Consider the following 24,523-nt stretch of genomic DNA (forward strand, 5'->3'; position numbering starts at 1 on the left):
TTTTCCATTTCGGTATAGGTCGGGTTCGGTTCGGGTTCGGGTCGGGTCTTTTTTTAGCCGGGTACAATTACGGGTTCGGGTCTTAACGAGTCGGGTCAAGTTCGGATCGGATAATTATCGGGTCGGTTAAAATTCAGGTCGGGTTCACTATCGGACACGAGTTAAGACCGTGTACGATAGCTATCAGGATTAGTCAAGTTTTAACCTTATAATTAACTTTTATAAATTTGGTTAAATTTGGTTTCACGCTTTTCACTTGTTCTAGATTAGGTAATTATAAAAAATAATATTAACTTGATTTAAGTTATTATTTAGTTAGGTAAATGACAAATCGGGTTGTCAACAGGTCACGTAAAATCAGGTAACGGGTTGTCACGAGTTGAGTCAATAACAGGTTTCATCGGGTTATAATCGGTTTCAGGTTGACATCGGGTCGGGTGTTGAATCGATTCGGTTCATTTTTCGGTCGGGTAAGCTGACTCAGTTTTGTTATCGGTTATATTTCGGTCGGGTATCAGGTTCGGGTCCGGGTCATGCATTAACGGGTCGAAATCGGTCGTCGGTTTTAACGGGTTTGATACGGTCGGGTTACGGGTTTCCTATTTTAACAAAATTTCGGGTAACGGGTCGGGTCCGGGTCCTTAAAAATCCAGGTCGGTTCAGGTCGATTTCTCGGGTCGGGTCAGTTTTTGACAGCTCTAATTGTCAACCTAACAAATTTAGGAAATATCTAGGAATTCAACCAGGGTTAATCCCTTGATTTACAACTTCCTATAAGAATTAAATTTTCATGTCAACCAAACATGCCTTTAATTTATCCGCTTCAGAAGTAGAAAAAGATTGTTTTTGAGTTTTCTTATAAAACACAAAAGTTATTTTATATATCATCAAACCTCTTAAACGAATTGTAAAAATTAAGAGCGAATTTGTATTTAGGTAAAGAAAATTCAAGGTTTTGGAAGAAACTTTGTAATATTTTTTAATAATAGTATCAAACCTCTTACGAATAGTAACTTTTCTTTCTTGTTCATGCAATCAAGACATACTCTAATTTACTCGAGTCATTGTAATTCATCCGAAATGATGATTTCACGTAGTAAACAAAATGCAACCAAGACGGACAACGTACAGAAAAGGTAAATTATTAAAAGCAAAATTCATAAGTAAAATAAATTTTTTACGAGTGATACTTTATATTTTCCTTAGATAAGGAAAGTGTACATTGTCTGTAACTCTATAAGGTTCTTAACCACTCTGTTACGAATTTACAATGGCAAGTTAGAATGACAAATGATACATTTGTCATTTGCCTATCCAAAAAACAAAAGAATAATACAATCATCAATTGATATACTCAACAGTTCAAAATTTTCACTTCCCGGACTAACAAAACTCCGTAATTTACATGTATGTATAATAGCATATACACTTTATTCTCAACACCAGTATCTCCGGCGAAGTTTCCTGACATATATACATCAATAACAAGCACAGGAGTACAAAACCAATAGAAAAGGGGTAAAAATTGAAAACTATTTGCAAAACATTACCAATAGTACAACATCAACTCATCAAGTCCCGGGTGGTGATGTGGCGATTGGCGAAGAAGCCGCACCCTCGCGCACCTTCTTTGGCATCCATCCAGACTCTTCCCTAGACTGTCTCAAAGCTACAAAATGAAGAGCAGTACTCTGCACCTGATACAAGTTACATGCCCATGGATATGAATCCGGGGCCCACCAAATCTTTTCTCCTTCGAATTCTGCCTCCTCGACTAATGATTCTGCCACACAGTAAACAACATTGGGTTCAGGCTCGTCGAACCCTGCGACAGCCACACATCCTAGAGATATGAATCCTTCGGGTGCTCGTGGAAGCCATATAGACGCGGGAGTGACATAATCGTCTTCACAATTCCTCCATACCTACATTAAACCCCAAAAGAGAAATGATATGTCAAATACTAAGAAATTTTATGTGCCAATCTACGACCAAGAAGAAAAATATGTGGTCCCACTTTTTAAGTAACTAGGGCTTCATTTGGTAGGGTGAAAAACGTTTTCGTGTAAAACGTTTTTCAATTATTTTACGTTGTTTAGTTCGACAAGGGATGAAAAACAATTTTCCATAACCCCCTGGACAAAACCTTTTCTACTTGAAAGGGATGAAAACCACTTTTCCACTTTTCTACCTTTCTTCCTTACCTCCTCTCCTTTCTTCCCCTCAATCTTCACCATCTACTCCCATTTTCTTTTTAATGAACCAAACAAAGGAAAACTAGTTTGGAATTATGTTTTCCCTTGGAAGATGTTCTCCATAGAAAATCATTTTACGCTGAAAATATTTTTACACCAAACCAAACGGAGCCTAGATGTCGAATAGCCAAATGAAAGAAGTTGGTTCTGTGGTGTTGCTGAATATGAAGACAAAAGGTGGCAAGTAACGCATAGCTTCAGCCAAAGTGTTATGCCCATAAAGCTGACAAAAACACCCTACATCTGCAAAGGATGTTTCTAAAAATAGAAGTTGATTCCTACAATATGAAATAGCAAGATAAATGACATTCTGCAGCGAAATACTCCGCATGTGAACAGTTCTTACCAGGTCAAATCCCAAAGGAAGTGTAAACATTTGGTCATCGTAATGATAGACAGCAGCAACGCTTGGTGGATGACCACCAACATGGGCTATGTCCCCAATAGACACATACCTGAAGAATAATAAAAACAGTTCTGAGATTTTTTTCCTACCTCATTTGACAACACAAGAAATATACGCAAAAATTTGCAAATTACAAGCAAGACAAATCAGATTGGAAGAAAACGGACTAGGATTAAGAACACAAGTTTAGATAGAACATACACCCCTAAACTAAAATCCAGTTTTGATTCAGCATTTTAGGGTTGGAATCCTTCAAACCCATACTTGATCCTCCAAATCCCCAAGGTCGTAGTCTTGTAGATCAAACTCTTAATCTGACGGATGGTGGTTTCTTTCAAGTCTGTCAAGAGAGTAGTTTTTTGTGCACTAATTGCACAAAAATGTTGATGAGGTGGCACAAATTGCTGCCACTTGGTGCACAAGTGAAAAATATTGGAGCATTAAGTACTCCGTATGTTCTTCATTTTGATACAGAGAATGCTCCTCAGTTCTGTTTCTATTTTACTACTTTCAGTATCAGTTTTGGAAAAATAAGAACACCAAGCTTTTAGTTTTTTTAAAACGAAAAACTAAAAACTGAAAATGATGCCGAACATGCCGAACAAGCCCTCAGTTCTTGTAAAATGAATGAGTAATTAGTTGCATACAGCTAATATGGAGTAAGTGAGACTTATTATATTACAGAAAATTTGGCTGATTACTACTGCATTAATTGTTTTTGGCTCATATACTAAACAGGTAACCGGAATTGCAATGGTGAATCAGAAAACTTGTGTAATTGTTGAAGATTTTAGTGTTTTTCCTCTGAAGCTTCATAAGTATTTTACTTTCTCTTACATATCTATATTTTGTCCATTTCCGATGGAGCCAAAGATTCATTTGTTCTTTTGGCTGTGGGATGTGATGGACTAAATCAAAATGGCTCTTAATACCTCTTCGCTTCCTTTCCATGAAGTAGAAGATGGCCGTCCCGTTGTTGTCCCGTTATCGCTTTTGGGTCAATTGGAAACAACCTCTCTGCAATTGCAGGGGTAAGGTTGCGTACATCCGACCCCCCCTTACCCCGCTTCTTGCGGGAGCCTCTTTGAGGCAATGGGGTAATGATAATGATAATGATGATTACATGTCTATATTTTCCATGCCTGTTTGCGTAGCATTCTAATGATACACTTATATGTTATAAATAGGTGCATTAGTTTTATTTGAATTTGCTTCAATTGTTTCCTTAATCATGTATCATGCATGTTTTTAGATTTTCTCTTGTTTTCTTCAGTATGAATAGTGAGCAGCTTTTTACTAGTGCTTGGATTAAAACACCACAGAAAGGTTATGCGTTAGAAGTAAAATAGGAGATTTTTCTTGAATGATAATTGAAATCGTAAATTGCCAAGGCAAGGAGTGAGGAGAGAGAGATTCTGATTTACCCAGAAGGACAAGTTGGTCTCCAGATGCTGCATCTGCCTTGATCCTCATCAGCCTGAATAAAAAAATCAACTTAGACAATAGTTACTCAATACTGACAGTCCCAACTATGGTCACTTCACTTTAAGGGTCCCAACTTTTAATTATTCTAGAGTGGTCTCAACTTTGAGGTGTGTTTTCCCAAAATGGTCATTTAGCTTAATTAAACTGTTAATTAAGTTGATTTAAGCATATCACTATTCTATTAACTTAATTTAATTAAAAAATAAGATTATTACATGAGAGATATGAGTCTCAATTAAATTATATATCACTTAATTTTAACTAAGGGACCATTTTTGGAAAGGACTCTCTATAGTTGAGACCACTCTGAGATAATCAAAAGTTGGGACCTTTTAAAGTAAATCGGCCATAGTTGGGACCGATAATATCAATTTTTCCAAAAGGCATAGAACAGGTTGCCGGTTACCATATTTCTCACCTTTTTTCTACACAATGTGCATCTGCCTTTAGATTCTCGTTCACTACTCCAAATCTTAGTGAAGTTGATGCTGTGTTCCACAAACCTTGTCTCATGGGAGACAGAACTAGACGATGCCGATGATGTTTCCCTTGACATAACAGTAACCTTGGTCTGGTTCTTGAGATCTTTCTTACCAGTTTCAGTCCAAGAAAAGTGCACACGTTTCTGGCTTGAAGGTACCTGCTCATGGATAACTTCTTTAGGACAGACTGTACCTCAGAATGAAGGACCTATGAAATAGAACACAGATTTTAACCTTTAAAGATAAACTTTTCAAATCAGATTGATAGGCTTTCCACATTCTCCGCACTGACGAACAGATTTTAACTGCTAATGGTTCTTCGTCTTCAGATTGTTCCTCAGGCTTGCATTTTATAACCCTAGCAAATGGCTCAGATCTCTTGAAGTTCTTAAGGTGAAGAATCAAATGAGAAGGTTGAAGTCTTCCAGCTTTGGCCAACTCAAGAGCCAGTAGATCTTCCCAGGGAACATCCCACATAATCTTGCTAGATCTTTTGTCCAAATTCTCTGAAGCTTTGAACTAGATCCAAGCGCACACACACACACACACACACAAAATTCTATCAACTTTTAATATTGAGATATGATAGAGAGCTAGAAGGGCCATTTTTCTCGTATTACCTGAACAAGCATAACCCTTTTGTTTGTCACCAACAAAATCCGTTGTGGAGGCAACATGAAATGGTCTTCATAGTAATCAGACAAGGCAAATTTGGAGGGTTCTTTGAAGATTTTTGTGCATCCCAAGTTATGACTTGCTTCCGCAAGCCAAAGAATCATCTGTGTCAAAACATGAAAGCAATGAAGGGATCAGATACACACAACAAACAAGGGATCAAGTGGAAAGGATGGGATGCAGGAAAAATGCTACTTTTGCGGACCCCGGGAAACCCAGCAATTTATTACACGCACACATCCTCTGAATTCTTGCCTTAAATTAACACTGGGAGAGATGCTTTGTTTGGGATGTAATGGGCTAAATCAAAATGGCTCTTAAAACCTATTCGCTTCCTTTCCATGAAGTAGAAGATGGTCGTCTCGTTGTCATCCCGTTATCGCTTTTGGGTCAATTGCAATTGGTATAAGGTACACCCGGTTGCAAATAGTTCTACGTGCAACCAGTTCATTTTATACTTTTAACCCCTCAAAAGCATATTTTTTATAGTTTAAAAGCACATATTTACAAATTAAAAGCACTTTAATTTTTACAGTTTTAAAGCACATTGTTACAGATGAAAAGAAAAATTTTGCAAGTAAAAGGAAATGAAAAATATACAAGTATGTGCTTTTAAATCGTTAATGTGCTTTTTAAGTATGTAAATGTGCTTTTTAACTATGTAAATGTGCTTTTAAGCCGTAAAAATATGTGCTTTTAACCCGGTTGCATGTAGAACCACATACAACTGGGTGTACCTTATAATTTGTGGGTCAATTGGAAACAACCTCTTTGCATTTGCAGGGGTAAGGTTGCGTACACCCGACACCCCCCCTACCCCGTTTCTTGCGGGAGCCTCTTTGAGGCAATGGGGTAATGATAATGATGAGAGATGCTTGGTTTGGGAGCATGCTCATAACTTAGATGTTTGGATTTGGAACATGATATTTTAAGATTGTCCTTCAAATTCCACAACCTTCTAGTTATATTCTCATGATGGTGCTTACTTTGACCGAAATTTTCACCTAGAGAGGTCCTTTTCCACTCATCTTTCCCAAGGAGAGATAGAGGGGTAACGGGATCAGTTCTTATATTTATAAAGACAAAAAGGATTTAATCATATTCTAGACACAGGCTACATAACTCACGGATGTGGCATGGGAAGGCTTGCTTTGGTTGAGTCCACAACAAAACCCAGTTTGGATCCATATATTGCTGGGATCTAGGGAGGTCAAAATATTGCACGACTTGCAAGCTTACCCAAAATGAGTCAAGAATCAAATAAAAAGGACAAAGAAAAAACGTCGTTAAAATATATTAAATTTAACTACTCCTTTGATTACAAAAAAGAAACATTTTAAGTGTTGACCAATAAAAGAAAATCAAATAATGTACTTTAGGCTACCCAGCATAAACAGAATGTTAGTGATTGGTGCATCTTTTTAGTATCTCTGCCGATGATATCTAAATTATCCTACTATCTCTTTTAATTGACCAAGTACTAAACACAACTAGGTTAAAGGGGAGGGAATCAAGCAACTCCTAGCTGAAATTTATAATTCAAGTCCAAACGTAGGTATGAAAGTTTATTTGTAACGTATGGCAAAACAGATACTCCCTCCGTCCCATAATATAGTGCCTGTTTTCCTAAAATGGTGTCCCTAAATGATGTGCCTATTTCTATTTTAAACCATTAATTTTTACTTTGAAAATTGTATTTTTTGACTTTTATTCAACCCATGTGCTTGATTTTTGTCTTTTTTAGGCCTATTTATTATGTACACACCTTTAATCTCTAATTTCTCTCTCCATAAAAGCCAACTAACATGTACTTTATCTTGAAAGAACAAATAATTATTGTTTTTATTATCAATATTATACTTTACCTTAATAACCGTGATTTTGGTCAAACGGGCACTATATTATGGGACGGAGGGAGTAGAATATTAGTAACCACTTAGTTAATGGTAGTAACTAACTAGTAAGATGTAAGGTTTAATTGCAAATTCCAATAACATAAATTGCTTCCATAATTTAGTCATCAACAATCACATAAACATAAATTTCTTCGTCATAGCTCAAGGGCATGACTTACATTTGTTGTCCTTAGCCAACCTTTTGCATATGAGTGACACTCCCTTGGGTTTTGTCCAATGAAATTCTTAATCACTTGACCAAATTAATTATTTAAAAAAAAAAAAAAAAACTAGTAGAAAAGTTTACCTGTCCAAGAGCTTCTTTTTCATTATATTCTCGAAGAATACTATCTGAACGTATAGCTCGGGGATTTCGGACTCTTTGGAGGGAGGTTCTGTTGTTTAAAACTTCAATACATCTGGCACAACTTGCACCAATTCCATCAACAGTTAACGAAAGAAAATCTAAGGCACCACTCATTGGTTGGACTATAAATCCCACAAAAGCTCGCCCAAGACCATGAGCAAGTCCTAGAACGCCATTCTGCCTAGCACTCTCAACAGGCTTCCTGACTACTCCTGACACACCAAATGCAAAACCTTGTGCCAAAGCTTCAGTTCCTTGGATAAATCCATCACCTACACCTGTTATTTTTCTGGACCACACCTGAAGAAGTTTTCAATTAAGTTCAAGATGTCCATATAAAACTTTCAAATGAATAAAACCAAAGAGAGAAGGACCTGCTTGGAACGTAACCGTAGAAACTGTCCATCTGTAGAAAGCTCGGCAAAACCTTTGCTTAGGGAAGCTAAAGTAGATCTCGTCATGCCTAGTACATCAACTGATAGTATTAGATGTAGAGGATTGTGTATTAAGTCCCTCCAAATCCGATTCGTAATGGCAGGAACCACAGCGCTCTTTCGCATGAACCTGTCTCTGTGCATAACCTTCCGCAAGTGAATCTGCAAAAGATGCATTTTACACAGTTATGATGATCATTGCAATGTGAAGTTCAAGAATCCAGTAGTATCGATATTGCAAAAACCACAAATTCTAATGTATTGACTGGAATGATACACACCTAAAACGTTGACAGTTTCAAAGCATACTCAAAGTAAACTTGGGCATTATAAGTACTGAGAAGCTTTCTAGTAAGGACCCACTCTGGAAAAGTCTTAAATAAAGTACTTGTTTACATCAAAATGGATCTTACATACACGTTCTTGCTACGAATACATTTAAATACAGATGTTTTTTATGTAAAAAAATGGTAAGAAGTAAGATACCATGCAAGCCTTAGATGGTTAATCAACATTAGGAGAAAACATCTAGACGGAATTGGGAACATAAACAAAAATCATTCTTCAGGTTTGCTTGGAAAATGAGGAAGGCCCGAATGCAAAATGTGAACATTTATAATGCTTTTCTTAAATGATATGATATTCATAGACATCCTTTCTAACATATCATATAATACATCATCAGAGGTGGATTTTCTATAGGGTATAGCTGGGGCCTGGCCACTCATAACAGCCCTTAAAATTCAGTTTAAAATCCCAAACAAACACTCAATCCGAAACAAAAAATACGCTGACGTCCGACTACTCTCTCCTACTTCTTTTCGCTGGCCCACATTAAACATTCGGGCGAACGCAAGTGCCAAAATCTAACAAAATGTCCTCCCCTCTTTTTCCACTGACTCATAAGTCATAATTGCCATTTTCTAAGCCAAAGAAAGACCCATGAGCAGCAATGTTTGGAATTTCGAAATTTCTTGTCTATGAGCCTACCCCCTAAATACCGGTCATGGCAGGACACAACTTTTCCAACTTCAAGCAGCTCAAGACATCATTTATCAGATATACTACCTCTGTTTCTATTTGTTCTTCAAGGTTACTATTTACAACAAAATTAAGAAAAGAGGAGTGAAAAAGAGTTTGTTAAGTGTTAAGGTGGATAACATGTGAGCAAAAGTAAGTAAGTGGGCTGAATGTGGGTCCTTTTTGTAGGGTAAAGGGCTAAACATGTAACCATTAATAACCAAAAATGAATAAAGTGCAGACTTGGTTTTAACAGAGGCGCCGACCGCTGAGGCGCACCACGGTGCAAAACTCCCTAGAGTCTAGGACTCTAGGGGAAGGCGTATGCTTTTCGTAGGTTACGAAAAAATAAAAACAAAATAACTACAAGTCCACAACAGCAACCAACAACAACAACAACAACAAAGCCTTAGTCCCAAAATGTTTTGGGGTCGGCTAACATGAATCGTCGTACGAGATCGTCATTGTCACCAATCAAACCAGAAAGGAGCGGGAAGTTAAAAAATAAAAACAAGGAAGAGAAAGTGGAATTAATGAAAGTAAGGTAAGAAGAAAATGTTATATTACAGAAAAAAATATTATAAGAGATAATAAACATAAGTAAAGTTTAAAATAAATGAATAAGTAAAAGAAGTACATTTTAACATAGCATGTAAAATTAAAATAATTTTAGTAAGTAAAAAAAAAAAAAAAAAAAAAAAAAGAAACAGAAAAATGGAAGCTGTATAAGTCAAATGAAGTCATCAATGTATATTCTCTCCCGCCACTCTGTCCTATCCAACACCATATTTTCCTCAATCCAAAGAAAGCTCATATCGTGCTCAATCACCTTCCTCTAAGTTTTCTTAGGTCTTCCCCTACCCCTTGCGATTCTATCACTTTGTCACCCTTCTATCCTCCTAACCGGGGCATCACTTGATCTTCTGCTTACATGTCCAAACCAGCTTAAACGATTTTCCATCATCTTAAACTCAATCGGTGCAACCCCTACTTTCTTCCTAATAATCTCATTCCTCAAACGATCATTTCTTGTATGCCCACACATCCAACATAACATGCGCATCTCTGCCACATTCATCTTATGCACGTGACAATGTTTCACCGCCCAGCATTCCGTGCCGTATAACAAGTCCACAACAACAACCCTTAGTCCAAAATTATTTTGGGGTCGACAAACATGATAAGGAAACGTTTGCGAAATGTGAAGCACGAAATGCAAAAGGTTTATTTTTTTAGATTCAAATGACGAAGCATAGCTTGAAATAGAAGAGAAAAACTGAATCGCAAAAGGTTATGCTAGAGAGAATCAATGCACAAAATTGAGAAAGTAAAGGTGCGGGTAACAAGGCATGAAAAATAGGGAACAAGAAAACAAAGAAGAGGCACAAAATGTTTCTTTTTTAAATAAAAAATGATAGAATTTTGCAAAGGAGAATAGGAAAAAGAAAAAAGGGAGAAAAAAGGGGGGTTTTACATGACTAGTCGTTGTTTGACCGAAAGAGGCAAGATAAAGAAAGGCAAATAATTTTGGGTTCTCTTTCTCCTCGTCATTAAAGTAAAAAAAATTCTCATTGTCGAGGAGCCGTTAAAGTCATGTAGTTTTGGCTTTTCAAAAGGATGTGGGAAAAGGCACATAAGGCGCACACCTTTTGTAGGTGCCTGCACCAGTCACGGGCCCGCCTTACTGCACACGCTTTTTAAAACTAAGAGAGCAAGTGTAAATAATTTTAAGGAACAACTATATAGGGAAAAGGATAAGGAACAAACAGGAAAGGAATGTAGTACTATGGTTTTTACTTTTTCTCTTTTGAGAAAAAGTATTATTGAGATTTTATTTCAATTTATCAGCAATTTAGTAATATAAAACTTATAAATCAACCAACTTAATTTACATTGAGTTTTAACATTGTTTCTGGTATATGAAACTTCTATTTTGATCTCTTTTCTTCTCAATTACAAATTATATGTTAATATCAAAGTAAGTTGTTTAGCAGGTACTTTTTCAAGTTTGTATTAGTTCCAAAAATCTGATGGGAAATTGGAGTACATAAACAACAAAATTTATAATGAAAAGGGAGAAAAAAGGGGGGTTTACATGACTAGTCGTTGTTTGACTGAAAGAGGCAAGATAAAGAAAGGCAAATAATTTTGGGTTCTCTTTCTCCTCTTGTCATTAAAGTAAAAAAAATTCTCATTGTCGAGGAGCCATTAAAGTCACGTAGTTTTGGTTTTTCAAAAGGATGTGGGAAAAGGCACATAAGGCGCACACCTTTTATAGGTGCCTGCACCTGTCACGGGGCCACCTTACTGCACACGCTTTTTAAAACTAAGAGAGCAAGTGTAAATAATTTTAAGGAACAACTATATAGGGAAAAGGATAAGGAACAAACAGGAAAGGAATGTAGTACTATGGTTTTTATTATTGAGATTTTATTTCAATTTATCAGGAATTTGGTAATATAAAACTTATAAATCAACCAACTTAATTTACATTGAGTTTTAAAATTGTTTCTGGTATATGAAACTTCTATTTTGATCTCTTTTCTTCTCAATTACAAATTATATGTTAATATCAAAGTAAGTTGTTTAGCAGGTACTTTTTCAAGTTTGTATTAGTTCCAAAAATCTGATGGGAAATTGGAGTACATAAACAACAAATTTTATTACTGATCAATAAAAAATAAAAGAAGGGAAAAGAGGTTCCATCACATAGTAGATTGAATTGCAGAAAGCTCACTTGAATTTTAAATGCACTGCCAATAGCCGACAATAAGGGGCTCCAAACTCCCAACACCCCATGTGGTCTTTGAGCTGGTGCTGTTTCCAGTGCCACTTTCAACCTTACTTCTGAAACATCTATCAGGCTGCATCATATGGATAAAGGTTACCACCTCATATTTGCAGATAGAAAAGGCAACTAAGTCCAAAATCACCACAAACGGAGCTAATGGAACTTATGGAAATGATTTACATAATCTTCAAGCAACTAAAAGATGACAACAAGACAGCAGGTCAGCCGCCAAACATTTATCATATGCAATCCACAAAACAAAACAAAAATTAATCAGACAAATAGCGAGTTTGAAAGTTTATCAAACTTCATGTTTTTCGACCGGTAATGGGATTAGAACCAGGCTATCAGAGTCTCAGACACATAAGTGATGGGGACAAATTAAGTGCTTACTCAATTCGTATCTCTGGATCAACTTGTGTGACATTTGGGTTATCTGGAAGACGATCAAGCTGCAGCTTATTGTAGAAATCCATTGCAGCCCATATAATGGGTTCATGAATATTTAGCCTCCACCACTCCTCAGTTACCTGTCCAGTCATCAAAGTCGTCAGAAATGGATACAGACATCTTCTAATGAAAAGTAAGGAAAGGAAAAGAAAAAAACTGTTGACATTACCCGTATATACACTTCTGGATACACTTGAATTCCATCAGTATTCTCATTTTGAATGGTCAGTGTTATTTTGAATACTGGCTGCAGCATATCAATATGATCAGGTGCTAGTAATACAGGCATCGCTGTCAAGGGAAGCTGATTGTCAAGTTGCAAATGACCCAAGATAAGCTTGAACCTGTATCACATGATAGTTAACCAGTCAGCTTAAGGAGGTTCACTGAAAGCTGTTAACTCTTTAAAATGATGGAAACAGAAACTAAAGGCTTGTAATGTACCAACAGTGCAGTATATTTTTCAAATATGCAAAAATTAAGTCTAAGTACTTGAGATAAAGCTAATGTTACTTCTTCAATCCCCTTAAATGAAAGATGAACCAAAAGAAAAGGACTTAAGTAATGCAACATTTCAAGATGCTTTCCGCATACGGCCATATCCCATCCCATCAGAGACTAAATATTTTATTTTCTTTAAAAGTTCTGTTGTTTATTTCATCAGTGAATGCATTGATTGTCCCAGAGTTGCTTCTCGTAGAATAAGAGCTCACACTTATTTGAGATAAGAGCAAGTGACCAGCTTAAGTCATAATTACATGACATGAATATAACAGAAGGATACAGATAAATGCAATAAAAGCCTCACTTGTTTGAAGTTCCACCATCACAGCCAGTGGAATATGCAACATAGACTCTCTCCAAGTATAAATAGGAAAGCTCTCTAGGTCTGTGGTCCATAACAGAAAGACCAAGTACACCAAGCTCAACAGTAAGTTCAAATGGTGGAACAGTATTTCGCACAATTCTCTGCATCTGAAGACTCTCCCCATTTTCAATCATTATCTGGTCATTTCCTTCTGTACTCAACCTGGACGCCTGCTCCTCTGTGAATCGAGCGACTGTGAATTTACCAGTGTCCGTCAGTTGAAATTGTACTCCTGCTCCCTCTAATGAACACGTGGCAGCAGTTTCCAAGTTGAGTGTTGAAGTGCTCACACCACTGTCACTATAAACACTAACATCAAAACTTTTTTGACCATATGGATCATCCCAAGAGAAGTCTGTTGTAGACCAAGGTGTCAGACGGATCAAATATTCATCAGCAAATCCACTCTGACGGATGCTGATTGTCTTTCTCGTTCTATTTTCAATCCTGTATGAAATAACCTTTTCTTATCAAAATATCAACGGGAAAATCCCTCACAACTGGAGTACATAAATTCCTATCAAAATCATCTAGCACAAGTTGACAACCACAAATATGAATGCACTACTTCATCAAAGGATGATTTCAGGTAGTCCGCCTAAGTTTTCTTTCCTTGTCCAAAAAAAAAGAACAAATATGTGTGTACATGCTACTACAACTACAAGCCACTTCATGGATGAATGTGCAGAACATAATATGTAAATACATGCAGGTCCAATTACAGAATACAATACCCGAAGGATATTTGTGATACATGCTGATTTAGGTTTGGATAAATACCTGATAGGGCTTCTTGAGCTTTGACGAAAAACAACAATGAAACGTGACCCTTCCTCATAACCGCGAATTTCTGTCCTTACAAATATCCGTTCACCACATTCTTTTCGCAAAACTAAAGAGAGGGAGTCTTCCTTAAGAATCTCAATAGGAAATGACCATTTCGTATCCTCCAAGCGAACCTACAACATTCGACCATCTTTCAAAGATTGACATGGCTCTCATACGAATGACCATAAATTTTCAACAAGGTCTGATTTGAAAGAGTAAGTCTAATCACCTTATTTAAAATTAAAATACACTTAACTTAAAAATTTAAGCTGATTTCTATAATACCATACAGTGAGAAAATGTTAAGGGAACTTTAAAAATGGAATTAAAATAAAAAAATTCTATGTAATTCCAGAAAAGGCAATCAAAATAAGAATTTAAAGCAATGTTATCTCCACATATCTAGAAAAGAAGTCAATACCACTGAGGTCACATCCAAAACCTTTGACATGAAATTAGATTAATCATTGTCAGTTTTTGGTTTCATGATTTAGATCAAATCATGAATTAAAAATTAATCATACCTATAGTTATCATGTTTATTTTGAAAACTCTCAACAAAATGTTGGAAACCATTTTTTGTGGTTTCCATATTTTTGTTTTTAGTTTCCTAAAGCAGAAATCTGGAAATAAAAAACGATACCAAACGGACCCTAAGATGTTAGTTAATTATACATACATAGTGTACATTAGTTGCTTGAACCCTTTTACTACTCAAAGTTTACGAAAATGTTATTAGAGGACACAAAAAGATCCCTTACCAATGGATGCTAAGAAAGAAGGGAGATACCCTACGCCAAAATTGATCAATTCAGTATAAAGTCTAAATACCTGGAGTTTGTTACAATCACTTGTTTCTTGACAAAGAAAGCACACTCTTGAATCCGATGCCCTTAAGATCTTCTCCTCATCGTTGCTGCTCAACTTAATGAAAACATCCTGACCTGTTCTGTTAGTGAAAGTCATGTATGCTCTAATGGAGATCACCTGAAAAAATAAGAAAAAGAAAGAGCTTCATCATTTCTATTGTCCCCACGAGTATCAAAATGGCTTGGCTTCTAAAAATACCTTCGTGGGAATGGACTGATATGGGCATGGTTTAGTGGTGACGAAGAGCCGAATACAATTACCGGCAGAATCAATAGCTGACAGGTCCAGTGATCCATCCTATAAATCGGATAAAGGCATGTCATTATTTCACTCTTTTAGAGGCTAACAGAGTGATCAGTTACAAAGGCAATTTACCATGTCACCGAGTGGAGAAAGATCTTTAATAGCGCCAAAAAAATCATCACCAGCATGGGAAGTAGATGCTCCATCATGGGCAATAGATGCTTGTAGTCCCACAGATTTGAAGTTCAGAGATGAAGCAATAGTGCAACCTTCCTGGAGTTCATCTTCTGTTATTTTCCCACTTATTTCGGAATTGCTAGTTCTTGACTTCAACTTTTCTGCCTTTTTGTCAACCGTGTCAACTAGCCTAAAAGTAAGCGGAGGGCATCTGGAAACAGAGAACCAATACGGGGCATAAATCCGGACAGACTTTGGCATTGCTGTTTGTTCTTTGCCGAGAAATTGCTCCAGAATAACTTGGACGATCCTGCACAATTTTATTTTATTTTAAAACTTCGGCTCTACAAAAAGGACGTACGCAAGGGAAAATAAATCAAGCAAATAGATTCATTAATTGTATGAGATGACCTTCCAGAAATTAAATTTTTTAAATTCAGAGTGTTGGATGATGCTCCACTAGGCTTAGATATGGGAACAGCTTCCTGCAAAAAACAGTGAGGGATAAGAACTATGATTATGACAAATGTAATGCCAAAATCGGAAACCATCAAGAGAAAAAGAACAATTAGATATTATTTGAATCTCACATGCAGCGGCTGCCACCCTTTTTGTGGAAGCAATGACAAGAATAAACTTTTTGTAACATCAGCAGCGTAGACATTTACAGCTTTCCCAGGGGAAAAAATCCCTCTAGAACGTGCAACAAAGTGACCACTCGATTGCATTTCAAGAACTGAATACTCAACTGTCAAGGGGAGATAATTGGCAATATTTAAGGGGGACTTAACCACAAGACTCCAGTCCTGGATAGGATCTGAGCGAATATCTTTTGCGATCTCTGTAGCCTGCACACTCATACAAAACCAAATTTTATGGGAGCCACTAGAAGAGGTTCCAGTAACATGTTTACAGTACAGCAATTTCTCAGACTCTTCAAGATCTGACACACAAATCTCAGATTCTTTTTGAGGTTGGCTAGAACCCTGTAATTGAACAGGGTTTTCAACTTTACTCCAAGCATATTCATCTGATATTCCAAAATTTAACGGTCGTAGCAGCAAAACGTATGAGCCAGCCTGCGTTACGCATGCAAGAGGAAGGGAAGCAGAGTCACCAGGCTTAAGTAGCCCAACGGATACATGTTGTTGTGCATCACTTAAGATCAGTTTCCGGTTTCGTATCCATTTGCGTTGCCTCACATGATTCACAGAACTTCCAGCATCATAAGACTCAGGCCACTTTAGACTTTCCTGATCTGGTGCATAAACCCATCCACCGGTGCTACACACTGACGCCTCATCAAGATGCCAATCATCTGCCCATATCCAGTCAGATGGCGGCTGTACCCCAGAAATTCCCTGCATTATAAAGGTCTTAGTAGGATTAATGGTTGGAAGACAATATTGATAAATATGGATAAAAATGAACATCCCTTTGATAACTCAGGCCAAAATTAAAGGAATTCAAAAAATTTGCAACCAGAAATTGACCCCCCCCCCCCCCCCCCCGCACAGCCGCATCCCTCCCTTTCACAATGTAGAATACAGCGAATCAAAATGTTCAGTTTTTTTTATATAAGAAAAGATATGATATTGGAAGTAGGGAAAAAAGGAGAAGAAACAACGAGTACAAGCTGTCCTCTCATCTGAAAACTAGAATACAGATTACCTCAATTTCTATGAGATTGTTTGAGATTTTAAACAAGGATCGCACTTTAGCAGGTTGTTAATTACTTAGAAGGGTAAGATATATATAACTACTCTTAAAGTCAATAGTTATGGAGTAACAAATAAAAAAAATTCATTAGCATGCTAAAGCTTTTCCTAACAGCTTCACCCAATGAGACATTACTATATTGCTTTTCTTTTAATTTAAGCATTGGTTCAACGAAGATATAGATGCTCTACAGAATTAAAAAGAAGGCAAACGAAAAGGACTAGTTTTCTGTGGACATGGAAAGTGGGCGAGTTGTATGTCTTGTTTTACGTTAAGATTCAAAGTTATCAAATGTTACGCATTTGTATAATTGGAGTCTAGCACTTCATTCAGAACATCATTTGCCAGTACTCGACAAGAAAAACTAGATCATGAGCTATTCTATAACTTGGAAGCATTATTAAGTTTTTTTGCTAAGATAAAAGATTTTATTGAAGGCACAAGGAAAGGAATACAGGTAGAGCACAAGACGCCTCATAAAAATTACATGAGGCGCACCAAGGCGCAAAAGTTTCTAGAGCCTAGGCACAAGGCGCGCCTTTCTTAGGCAAGCACATACTCTTTTTTTTTGTGGTATTTATATTCTATGTAAAAAAAATATCAAAATAGTATTATTTGTTGTAGGTTTGTCACAAATGGGTAAAAAAGTAAATACTCCCTCCGTATTTATTTAAGAGATACACTTGGCCGGGCACGGGTATTAAGAAGAATAATTGAATGAAATAAAGTAATAAAACAAGTGGGGTTTGGTAGATTTTTTAATAAGTAAAACAAGTGGGGACCATGTCATTTTAGAGGGTAGAGGGTGGGGTGTAGTTATGAAATTATTTGTTTAATAGGGTGGTGGGACATAGGATATATTAGATAGATTATTTAATTAGATGATGGGGTTGATAAGTTACTAAAAATGGCAAATGTATCTCTTAAATAAATACGGCCGGAAAAGGCAAGTGTATCCCTTAAATAAATACGGAGGGAGTACAGTACAATTAAAATCCTTTTTAAAAAATACGGAAAAAGGGGACGAAATAAGGTTTTCAATAACTGACTATTTATTTAGATTCTCAAAAGAAGTATGTCACACCTTACAAAAACTATTACTTTAAAATTAAAATAAAAGGAGGGGTTTTACATTACTCGTCACCTTGTCGGTGCCTGGCTGAAAGAGACAAGAAAGAAATGTAGAAAATTTTGGGGTTTTCTCTCTTCTCTTTTCATTATAAATTCTAAACCGTTGGGGAACCATTAAAGTCAAGTGGTTTTAGCTTTTGTAAGAAAGGATTATTACATGTCAGCAATTGGAGCCTTATACCATAAGGCGCTGGGCCTTGAGCCAGGGAAAAGGCGCATAAGACGTGCGCCTTTTGTGGGTACCTGATTCTGTCACGGCTAAGGCGCTAGGATAGGCGCTTTGAGCCTAGGCCCCCTTTTTTAAAACTAAGCATAAATAACTACACCTTAGCCAAATCCTTTTTATGTCCTCAGTTGGGTAATTTATGAATGCTCCAGCAGACTTGCCTATAAAGACACTAACAAAGAAACCTAATCCCATAAACTATCAGGGAACAGCCTCTCCATTAAACCTGAGCATTCCGTTCCAACCAAATAGCCACAGGATTAGCCATTTATCATTTCTCCAAAACACCTTCTTCTTCGTTTCCCTTCCAAACCTCATGAATTGAATGCAGCCACTCCATAATTTAGAAGGGAAGATGGAAGGCAGAAGGACTCGAAATCTCCACCCACCAAAACACCCCTTGCTCTCTTCACCATGTCTCAAAGCATTGAATCCCTACCCACCAATCAGCCTGGGGAATGAGACAGAAAAGAACACTAAACTATTCAACAAAACTCAAACCACTTCTGGCGGGCAACGATATCGTCTATACACAGTAGTAAACCACTAGTATACCACTGTCCCAGACATCTAGACACACTGAATTAGAGAGAGACTCTAATACAGCCTAAATACTTGAAAGCATTATTACTTAAATATCTTACTTTCCTCGATGATCAGTAAGTAAAACCCCTTTGAGGTTGAATTTATAATGTTTTACCTATCTCTCCATTTTTTTACTTTTTTTGTGTGTAAATGGGGACACCCCCTTGGTATCTTTCTAATATACTCTCATATTAATTACCAACTTATTTCTAAGTTTAGAGTTTAAGTTCCGTAATACAAGCTCATTGTTAGCTTACGCACTACTACAAAAGAAGTGACTATAAAAACATGGAAGTAAATCAATCATGTCATATGGACACCAATTAACCAGACCATCTCTGAAAGTCCGCATATTTAAGAGAGCTGATGATTTTAATCTAATGAAAACAGGCAACCCATACTTGGAAATAAGGACATTGGCACTCAATATATAACATCATCGTCAAAATAGTATACATAAAAGGAGGGAAAGCAAACCTGATCATCTAAACCCTTTAAGCAAAAAGCACAATGTTAGTGTAACTCACCGTGTCAGGCACTCCACCAGCTGACTGAGTATTACTAGGCTTTCCAGAGCAACAAACCCAACCAACATTTGGTACACATTTTTCTATTTCAAAAAATTCCACTGTTTCATTCCTTTCATCATTTAAATTAGACATGTCAGAAGTCCAGGTTCTCTTGGATTCAATTGGGGCCTTTGCTTTCAGGCACAAATCAAGTGTGAAATCAGTATCATTGCGTACTGTGACTAGGGATCTGATATTTACATATCGATTGCCATTCCGGACACTAACTTCACTTGCAACAACATCATTGCCTAATCTCCAACAAGCGGCAGGAGCAGCATAATTCAACCTTACTGCAGTCCATGGTCCTTCCCTACAAGGACTAATCTGGATAAACCCAGGCTTCCTACCATCAGCAAATGACTGGTTCCTGTTTTCGACTTCCTGTTTTGATGACCAAAGAACAGAAACCAATAATCTCCCTTGTGATCCGGTTGAACCCTTTCCCTTAGTTAAAATCTGCAAGGAAACAATCATGGTTCAGGTTTGTTCTAACTCTAGAGAACTTCAGGACAAGGAAATTTTGGCTGAGATGGAAAAATATATAAATAAGTAAAAAGCACCTTTGATTCTGGAGGAAATAGATCAATCCATTTCCATTCATTGTCATCATTATGAGAAGAACTTTCCATAGCAGCTATCTCCTTCAATGGGGCTGAGAAAAATCCAACCGAATCACCTGCCAAAACACACATAATAAATTCACAGAACAAGAGGGAAGTTAAGCAATATAGGCGTAAGCAATAAACATGCACGTGAAGATTAAAGAGATTAAGTAGTATCCATTGTTGTATCATCGGACTCATTGTGCCCGCTTTTCCAGAATTTTTTATTTCATGTTCAGAATTGGATGCTAGACCAGGAGAATGGGAATGCATCCAACTATTGAATTAATACAAAAGTAGATAGTCGAAGTGTTGTGAACGTGCTGAATATCAGATAAGTTATTTTCTCAAGTGCAAGGTGACTCCAAGATACCACTGCCTGACACCAAATTACAAAGCACATTCCATGCAAGTGCCCTGTGATACGATTATGCTCGGTCAGACGACATAACAAAACCAGGGCATTAATTGAGAGTCGAAAGGACCTAAACTAGATAATTTTATCAAACGGAAATAAACCAAACTAGAAACGCTAGTATGTACAAATACGCAACTCACTTACTCTCAAGTTTTACCACACAACTCTAAACTCAAATAATCCAATCACACATTGTAAATAAAATAACCACCTCTGGCCCTTTATATACCCAATATAAGAATTCTAACTTCAATAGAAAAAAAATACATCTAATTGTACTAGAGTCTAAGACTTCTAAGTTCTAACAAAAATAAAATACATATTTTTCTACACGTAAACCCTGATCCTTAAGGGACTAGTAAAACCGTGTAGGACTCCTACTATAACATTAAAAGATATGACTTATACGCCAATGATCTTTTGTCACCATACAACTCTTTAGACTTGAAGCATGATGTTGACTCTGAATCTCAATCATAGCTATTCAATTAAACATCACTATGGAAAATGGATATGAGAATAAAACTTGGTAAGTTTCTCCACTTTCTTTAACCTCGAAAATCAGAGAAAACAAAAATGCTTTCCTTAGATGTTAAATCTAATATTCTTCACTACCAAGTTGTGCATCCCATCTTTTATCTCCGCCCCAGTGTCCCACAATTTTATCCCTATTCCAGAACAAAGTTCTAATTTCATGCAGATCAAGAATTACAGAAGAATGACATCATCTCAATTTACTATATCTTGTGACAAGTAACTCTAGTAGCTTTACTGATATCAAGGAAAGACGAAAAAACGTTATATAGGACAATCATAGTAAGATGCACTTTTCCAAAGTCTTTTAGGAATACAGAAAGATTATCTGGCCATAACATTTATTCTTGCATGGAGAAATAATACCGAACCACATCCTTCGCTAACCTGTAAAATCATTTCACAGCCTATTAATTAATTATCGAGAATATAATGGATTTTGGAATAGAAGCATTCTGTAATGTTTTCTGAAAGGTTTTTAATTCATTTTGTTCTTTTATGTTTGTTATTCATCCTACCAAATCAGAGAGTAAAACATGGAACTATCCCATCAATCTCTTTTTGCCAATATGGATCCCAAATCCGAGTATACCCGAAGGAGGAGAGCAGAGAGCAGATGCTTTGAATACATAAATCTATACCTTTTCCAACGTCAGTCATAATAAGTTCCAACTGGTAGCTTTCCTGCTCAGACAATAGACAAAAAGTGAGTGAAATTTCAGAAACTATGAGCAGTATTATTGTCCGCATGAACTAAGGGAAAAGTGACACCAATTCCTTGGGTTAGCATTCACAATACAGGCACATGTACCTATATCATTACAACATATATAGAACCAAGAGAATTCAATCCATCAAAAAGTGCAATATAAATTTTGACGCAATAAAATCCAAGTGTCTTTAACTGCAGGGTTATAGAATTTCAACTGAAGCAACAACTTCTGCTCATAAACCTTACTTCATCTCCTCGTTTTTTTTCTTTTGGCGTGGGGGTAGAGATGGCCAACGTGGCGGGTTGGGTGGGTGGGTTTGGTGGGTCGTGGGTTATGTGGATCGTGGGTCGAGGTGGGTTGTGCGAGTCGGGTGGGTCTGATGGATTTGGTGGATTACGACAGATATGATTCCGATGGGTCATGTGGGTTTGGTGGGTTTACATGAGTTTTAGGAACTGATTTGGATCAGGTGGGTTTGGGCAATTAATTAAGCGTTAAAAAGTTACAAATATTGTACGAACTTACATTAATAAATTTTTATGTTATTCACTTACTTATATAAATGAGGTTAATGTATATTTACACAATAAAATTAGAATTTATTAGCATTTTTAACAATACAAAATTGTATAATTTAGGAAGAGTTTCGCGGGTTGGGTTCGTGTGTTGGGTGGGTTAGGTTCGTGATTTGGGTTGGGTGGGTCGGGTGTGCCGTGGCGGGTTGTGTCGGGTTCGATGGGGTGGGTCAAAATGGGCTGTGTTGAAAAAATTTGACCCACAACACATCAAAAAAATATCCGAGTTGGGCGGGGTGTATCATGGATCATAAGTGTGTCCGACCCACGTGACCCATTATGGGCTGTATCAGGGTGGGCTGGGTCAAACCGGACCCACTGGCCATCTCTAGGTGGGGGGTTGCATTTACAGTGTCAACATCATCCACCCCAGTGACATGCTAGGCTATGCAGACACAAAACTCAAAATTGCTTCTTCGTAGTCATACATTGCTGAACTGAGATAGGTAAACAGAGACATACAGATAAATAGTAAAATAGATAAGAGTTACCGGCAGAGATTGAGAGAGGGTGGAGGGAGGCAGGGAGATAACCATGAAAGAGAGATGGCAAACCCATAGTAAAATTTAGTGGAGAAACTTAAAAAATTTGTGAATCACTTCTGACATACCGGAGAATCAACTTTAAAGAAGAAAACTTCACTCCATTTAACGCATTCAAGCTCCGAAGAACTGCAAGACTCAGAGTGGCGCCCACACGTACGTACACTTTGCTGCTGATACAGTTCTGTAGCATCTGACAGCACAGATCCAGGACTAAGGCGTATTGATACAGCATACTGACGAGAAGATAGACCATCCAGTTTTTTGAACTGTATTGAAAAATAGGAATTTAACAAATGAGGAAACCCTACTAAAATAAAAACAAAATACGAATATAAATTCTAGAAATACATTTGCACGCATTGCTATAGATATGGAATTTTCATCTACATCAATAGCAATTCACTTGGTGCATGAAAAGAACAGGAATTTCAATTTCCAGACCATTTGTACCAATCAGATATTTATGAAAGGAAGAACTGCAAAGCAGCAATATCACTTTTTCACCTGCTATGATGCATATACTATCAGGATTATTAACGGCTTTGCCTTTGGTAATGACAGTGAAAAATTTCTAAGATAATTTACCGAGAGAAGGCAAGTCTTCGAATTTTGAAGATTCACATGTCCAACTCTTAAACATTATTTTCAATAGAGAATCACAATTCCATAGACAATCAGATGCATTAATATTGCTTGTGTCTGGCAACAACAAATTTAATTTCGAGCCTGATAACATTGTTACACACAAAAAATGGAACAGAGCTTAACAAGAATTATTCCTCCATGTGCAAACGCAAGGTGTCATGTACAAGACTTGTATTCAGTAAAATTCATCTCCTTTAGTGTTGGGGAACTCTTATTACTTGACTAAAGAATTTTGTTACACTTACTTTCTTGTATATAACCCTCACTGTTGTTTAACCTATAACTAAGAGGAAATATGACAACAATGTCCCACGAAAAAGAGTATCCAACCAGCTGTTGTTGAATGAAGCTCAGATCATCTCCAGCCAACAAACAGTTACTAACAAAATGAACAGACACGTTCACAACACCAAGCTTCCAACCATGGAATGATAATAACCATGTTATACTTTAATAGCCTACTTGCATAAAGATCCAAATGGGGTTGCACCGTTGCAGTAGTCATAAACAATCAATCGAACGTGTAAGATACAAATTCATAAGTAATATGGAATGTGATATACTAGACACTCAAACAGAGCCTATCATACAGACCAATTACAACTTTGAAAACAGATCAGAACATATTTCTTTTCTAAATCGAAACTTTTAGAATCATTTGCTAAAAATGAAAGGATGATCACACCTGTGCTTCTGCAATCATCAACGTCACCATTGTACGAGTCTTTTGGCCAATATTCCCTCGGAAGTGAGAGTCCAGCATATTTTTCAGTACCGGGACTTTGAGAGGCTTCATATCCCCTGATGGCATCTTGATTACACTTGAAAGCTCATTGATTTCAGTAGCCCGAATGAAAATGTCCTGACCAAGCTTGTTTTGTGGAATGATAAAATAATTTCTTTTGTGATGCACGCTATCAGTTGAGGTATCCTTATAAGTTGGAGAAATAATTTCCTGAAGAATTGGTTGCATCGCCACAGAGAGTTACAGCTTAACAAAAGATAATCTAGA

The 24,523-nt window shown here is 36.9% G+C and overlaps 1 protein-coding gene across 1 annotated transcript in view; it reads right to left on the reverse strand.

Moving 5' to 3' along the window:
• Positions 1 to 1,156: 1,156 nt before the first annotated feature.
• The window catches only part of LOC110781744 (uncharacterized), a 62,511-nt gene continuing 39,144 nt past the window's right edge, over positions 1,157 to 24,523 (reverse strand). Inside the window, exons 42-64 of the mRNA XM_021985794.2 lie at positions 24,197 to 24,466; positions 22,932 to 23,132; positions 21,675 to 21,717; positions 20,040 to 20,155; positions 19,435 to 19,935; positions 15,837 to 16,607; positions 15,658 to 15,731; positions 15,202 to 15,556; positions 15,025 to 15,123; positions 14,788 to 14,943; positions 13,909 to 14,087; positions 13,069 to 13,575; positions 12,430 to 12,604; positions 12,204 to 12,340; positions 11,757 to 11,883; positions 7,940 to 8,161; positions 7,506 to 7,865; positions 5,249 to 5,407; positions 4,863 to 5,147; positions 4,565 to 4,786; positions 4,086 to 4,138; positions 2,602 to 2,710; positions 1,157 to 1,925 (exon numbers count right to left, since the gene is read on the reverse strand). Of these exons, the coding sequence (XP_021841486.2) occupies positions 1,572 to 1,925; positions 2,602 to 2,710; positions 4,086 to 4,138; positions 4,565 to 4,786; positions 4,863 to 5,147; positions 5,249 to 5,407; positions 7,506 to 7,865; positions 7,940 to 8,161; positions 11,757 to 11,883; positions 12,204 to 12,340; positions 12,430 to 12,604; positions 13,069 to 13,575; positions 13,909 to 14,087; positions 14,788 to 14,943; positions 15,025 to 15,123; positions 15,202 to 15,556; positions 15,658 to 15,731; positions 15,837 to 16,607; positions 19,435 to 19,935; positions 20,040 to 20,155; positions 21,675 to 21,717; positions 22,932 to 23,132; positions 24,197 to 24,466 (5,475 nt within the window). The 3' untranslated portion in view covers positions 1,157 to 1,571. The remainder of the gene's footprint in view (positions 1,926 to 2,601; positions 2,711 to 4,085; positions 4,139 to 4,564; positions 4,787 to 4,862; positions 5,148 to 5,248; positions 5,408 to 7,505; positions 7,866 to 7,939; positions 8,162 to 11,756; positions 11,884 to 12,203; positions 12,341 to 12,429; positions 12,605 to 13,068; positions 13,576 to 13,908; positions 14,088 to 14,787; positions 14,944 to 15,024; positions 15,124 to 15,201; positions 15,557 to 15,657; positions 15,732 to 15,836; positions 16,608 to 19,434; positions 19,936 to 20,039; positions 20,156 to 21,674; positions 21,718 to 22,931; positions 23,133 to 24,196; positions 24,467 to 24,523) is intronic.

This window comes from Spinacia oleracea, chromosome 6, assembly GCF_020520425.1.
Source record: "Spinacia oleracea cultivar Varoflay chromosome 6, BTI_SOV_V1, whole genome shotgun sequence".
Classification (NCBI taxonomy): Eukaryota; Viridiplantae; Streptophyta; class Magnoliopsida; order Caryophyllales; family Amaranthaceae; genus Spinacia; species Spinacia oleracea.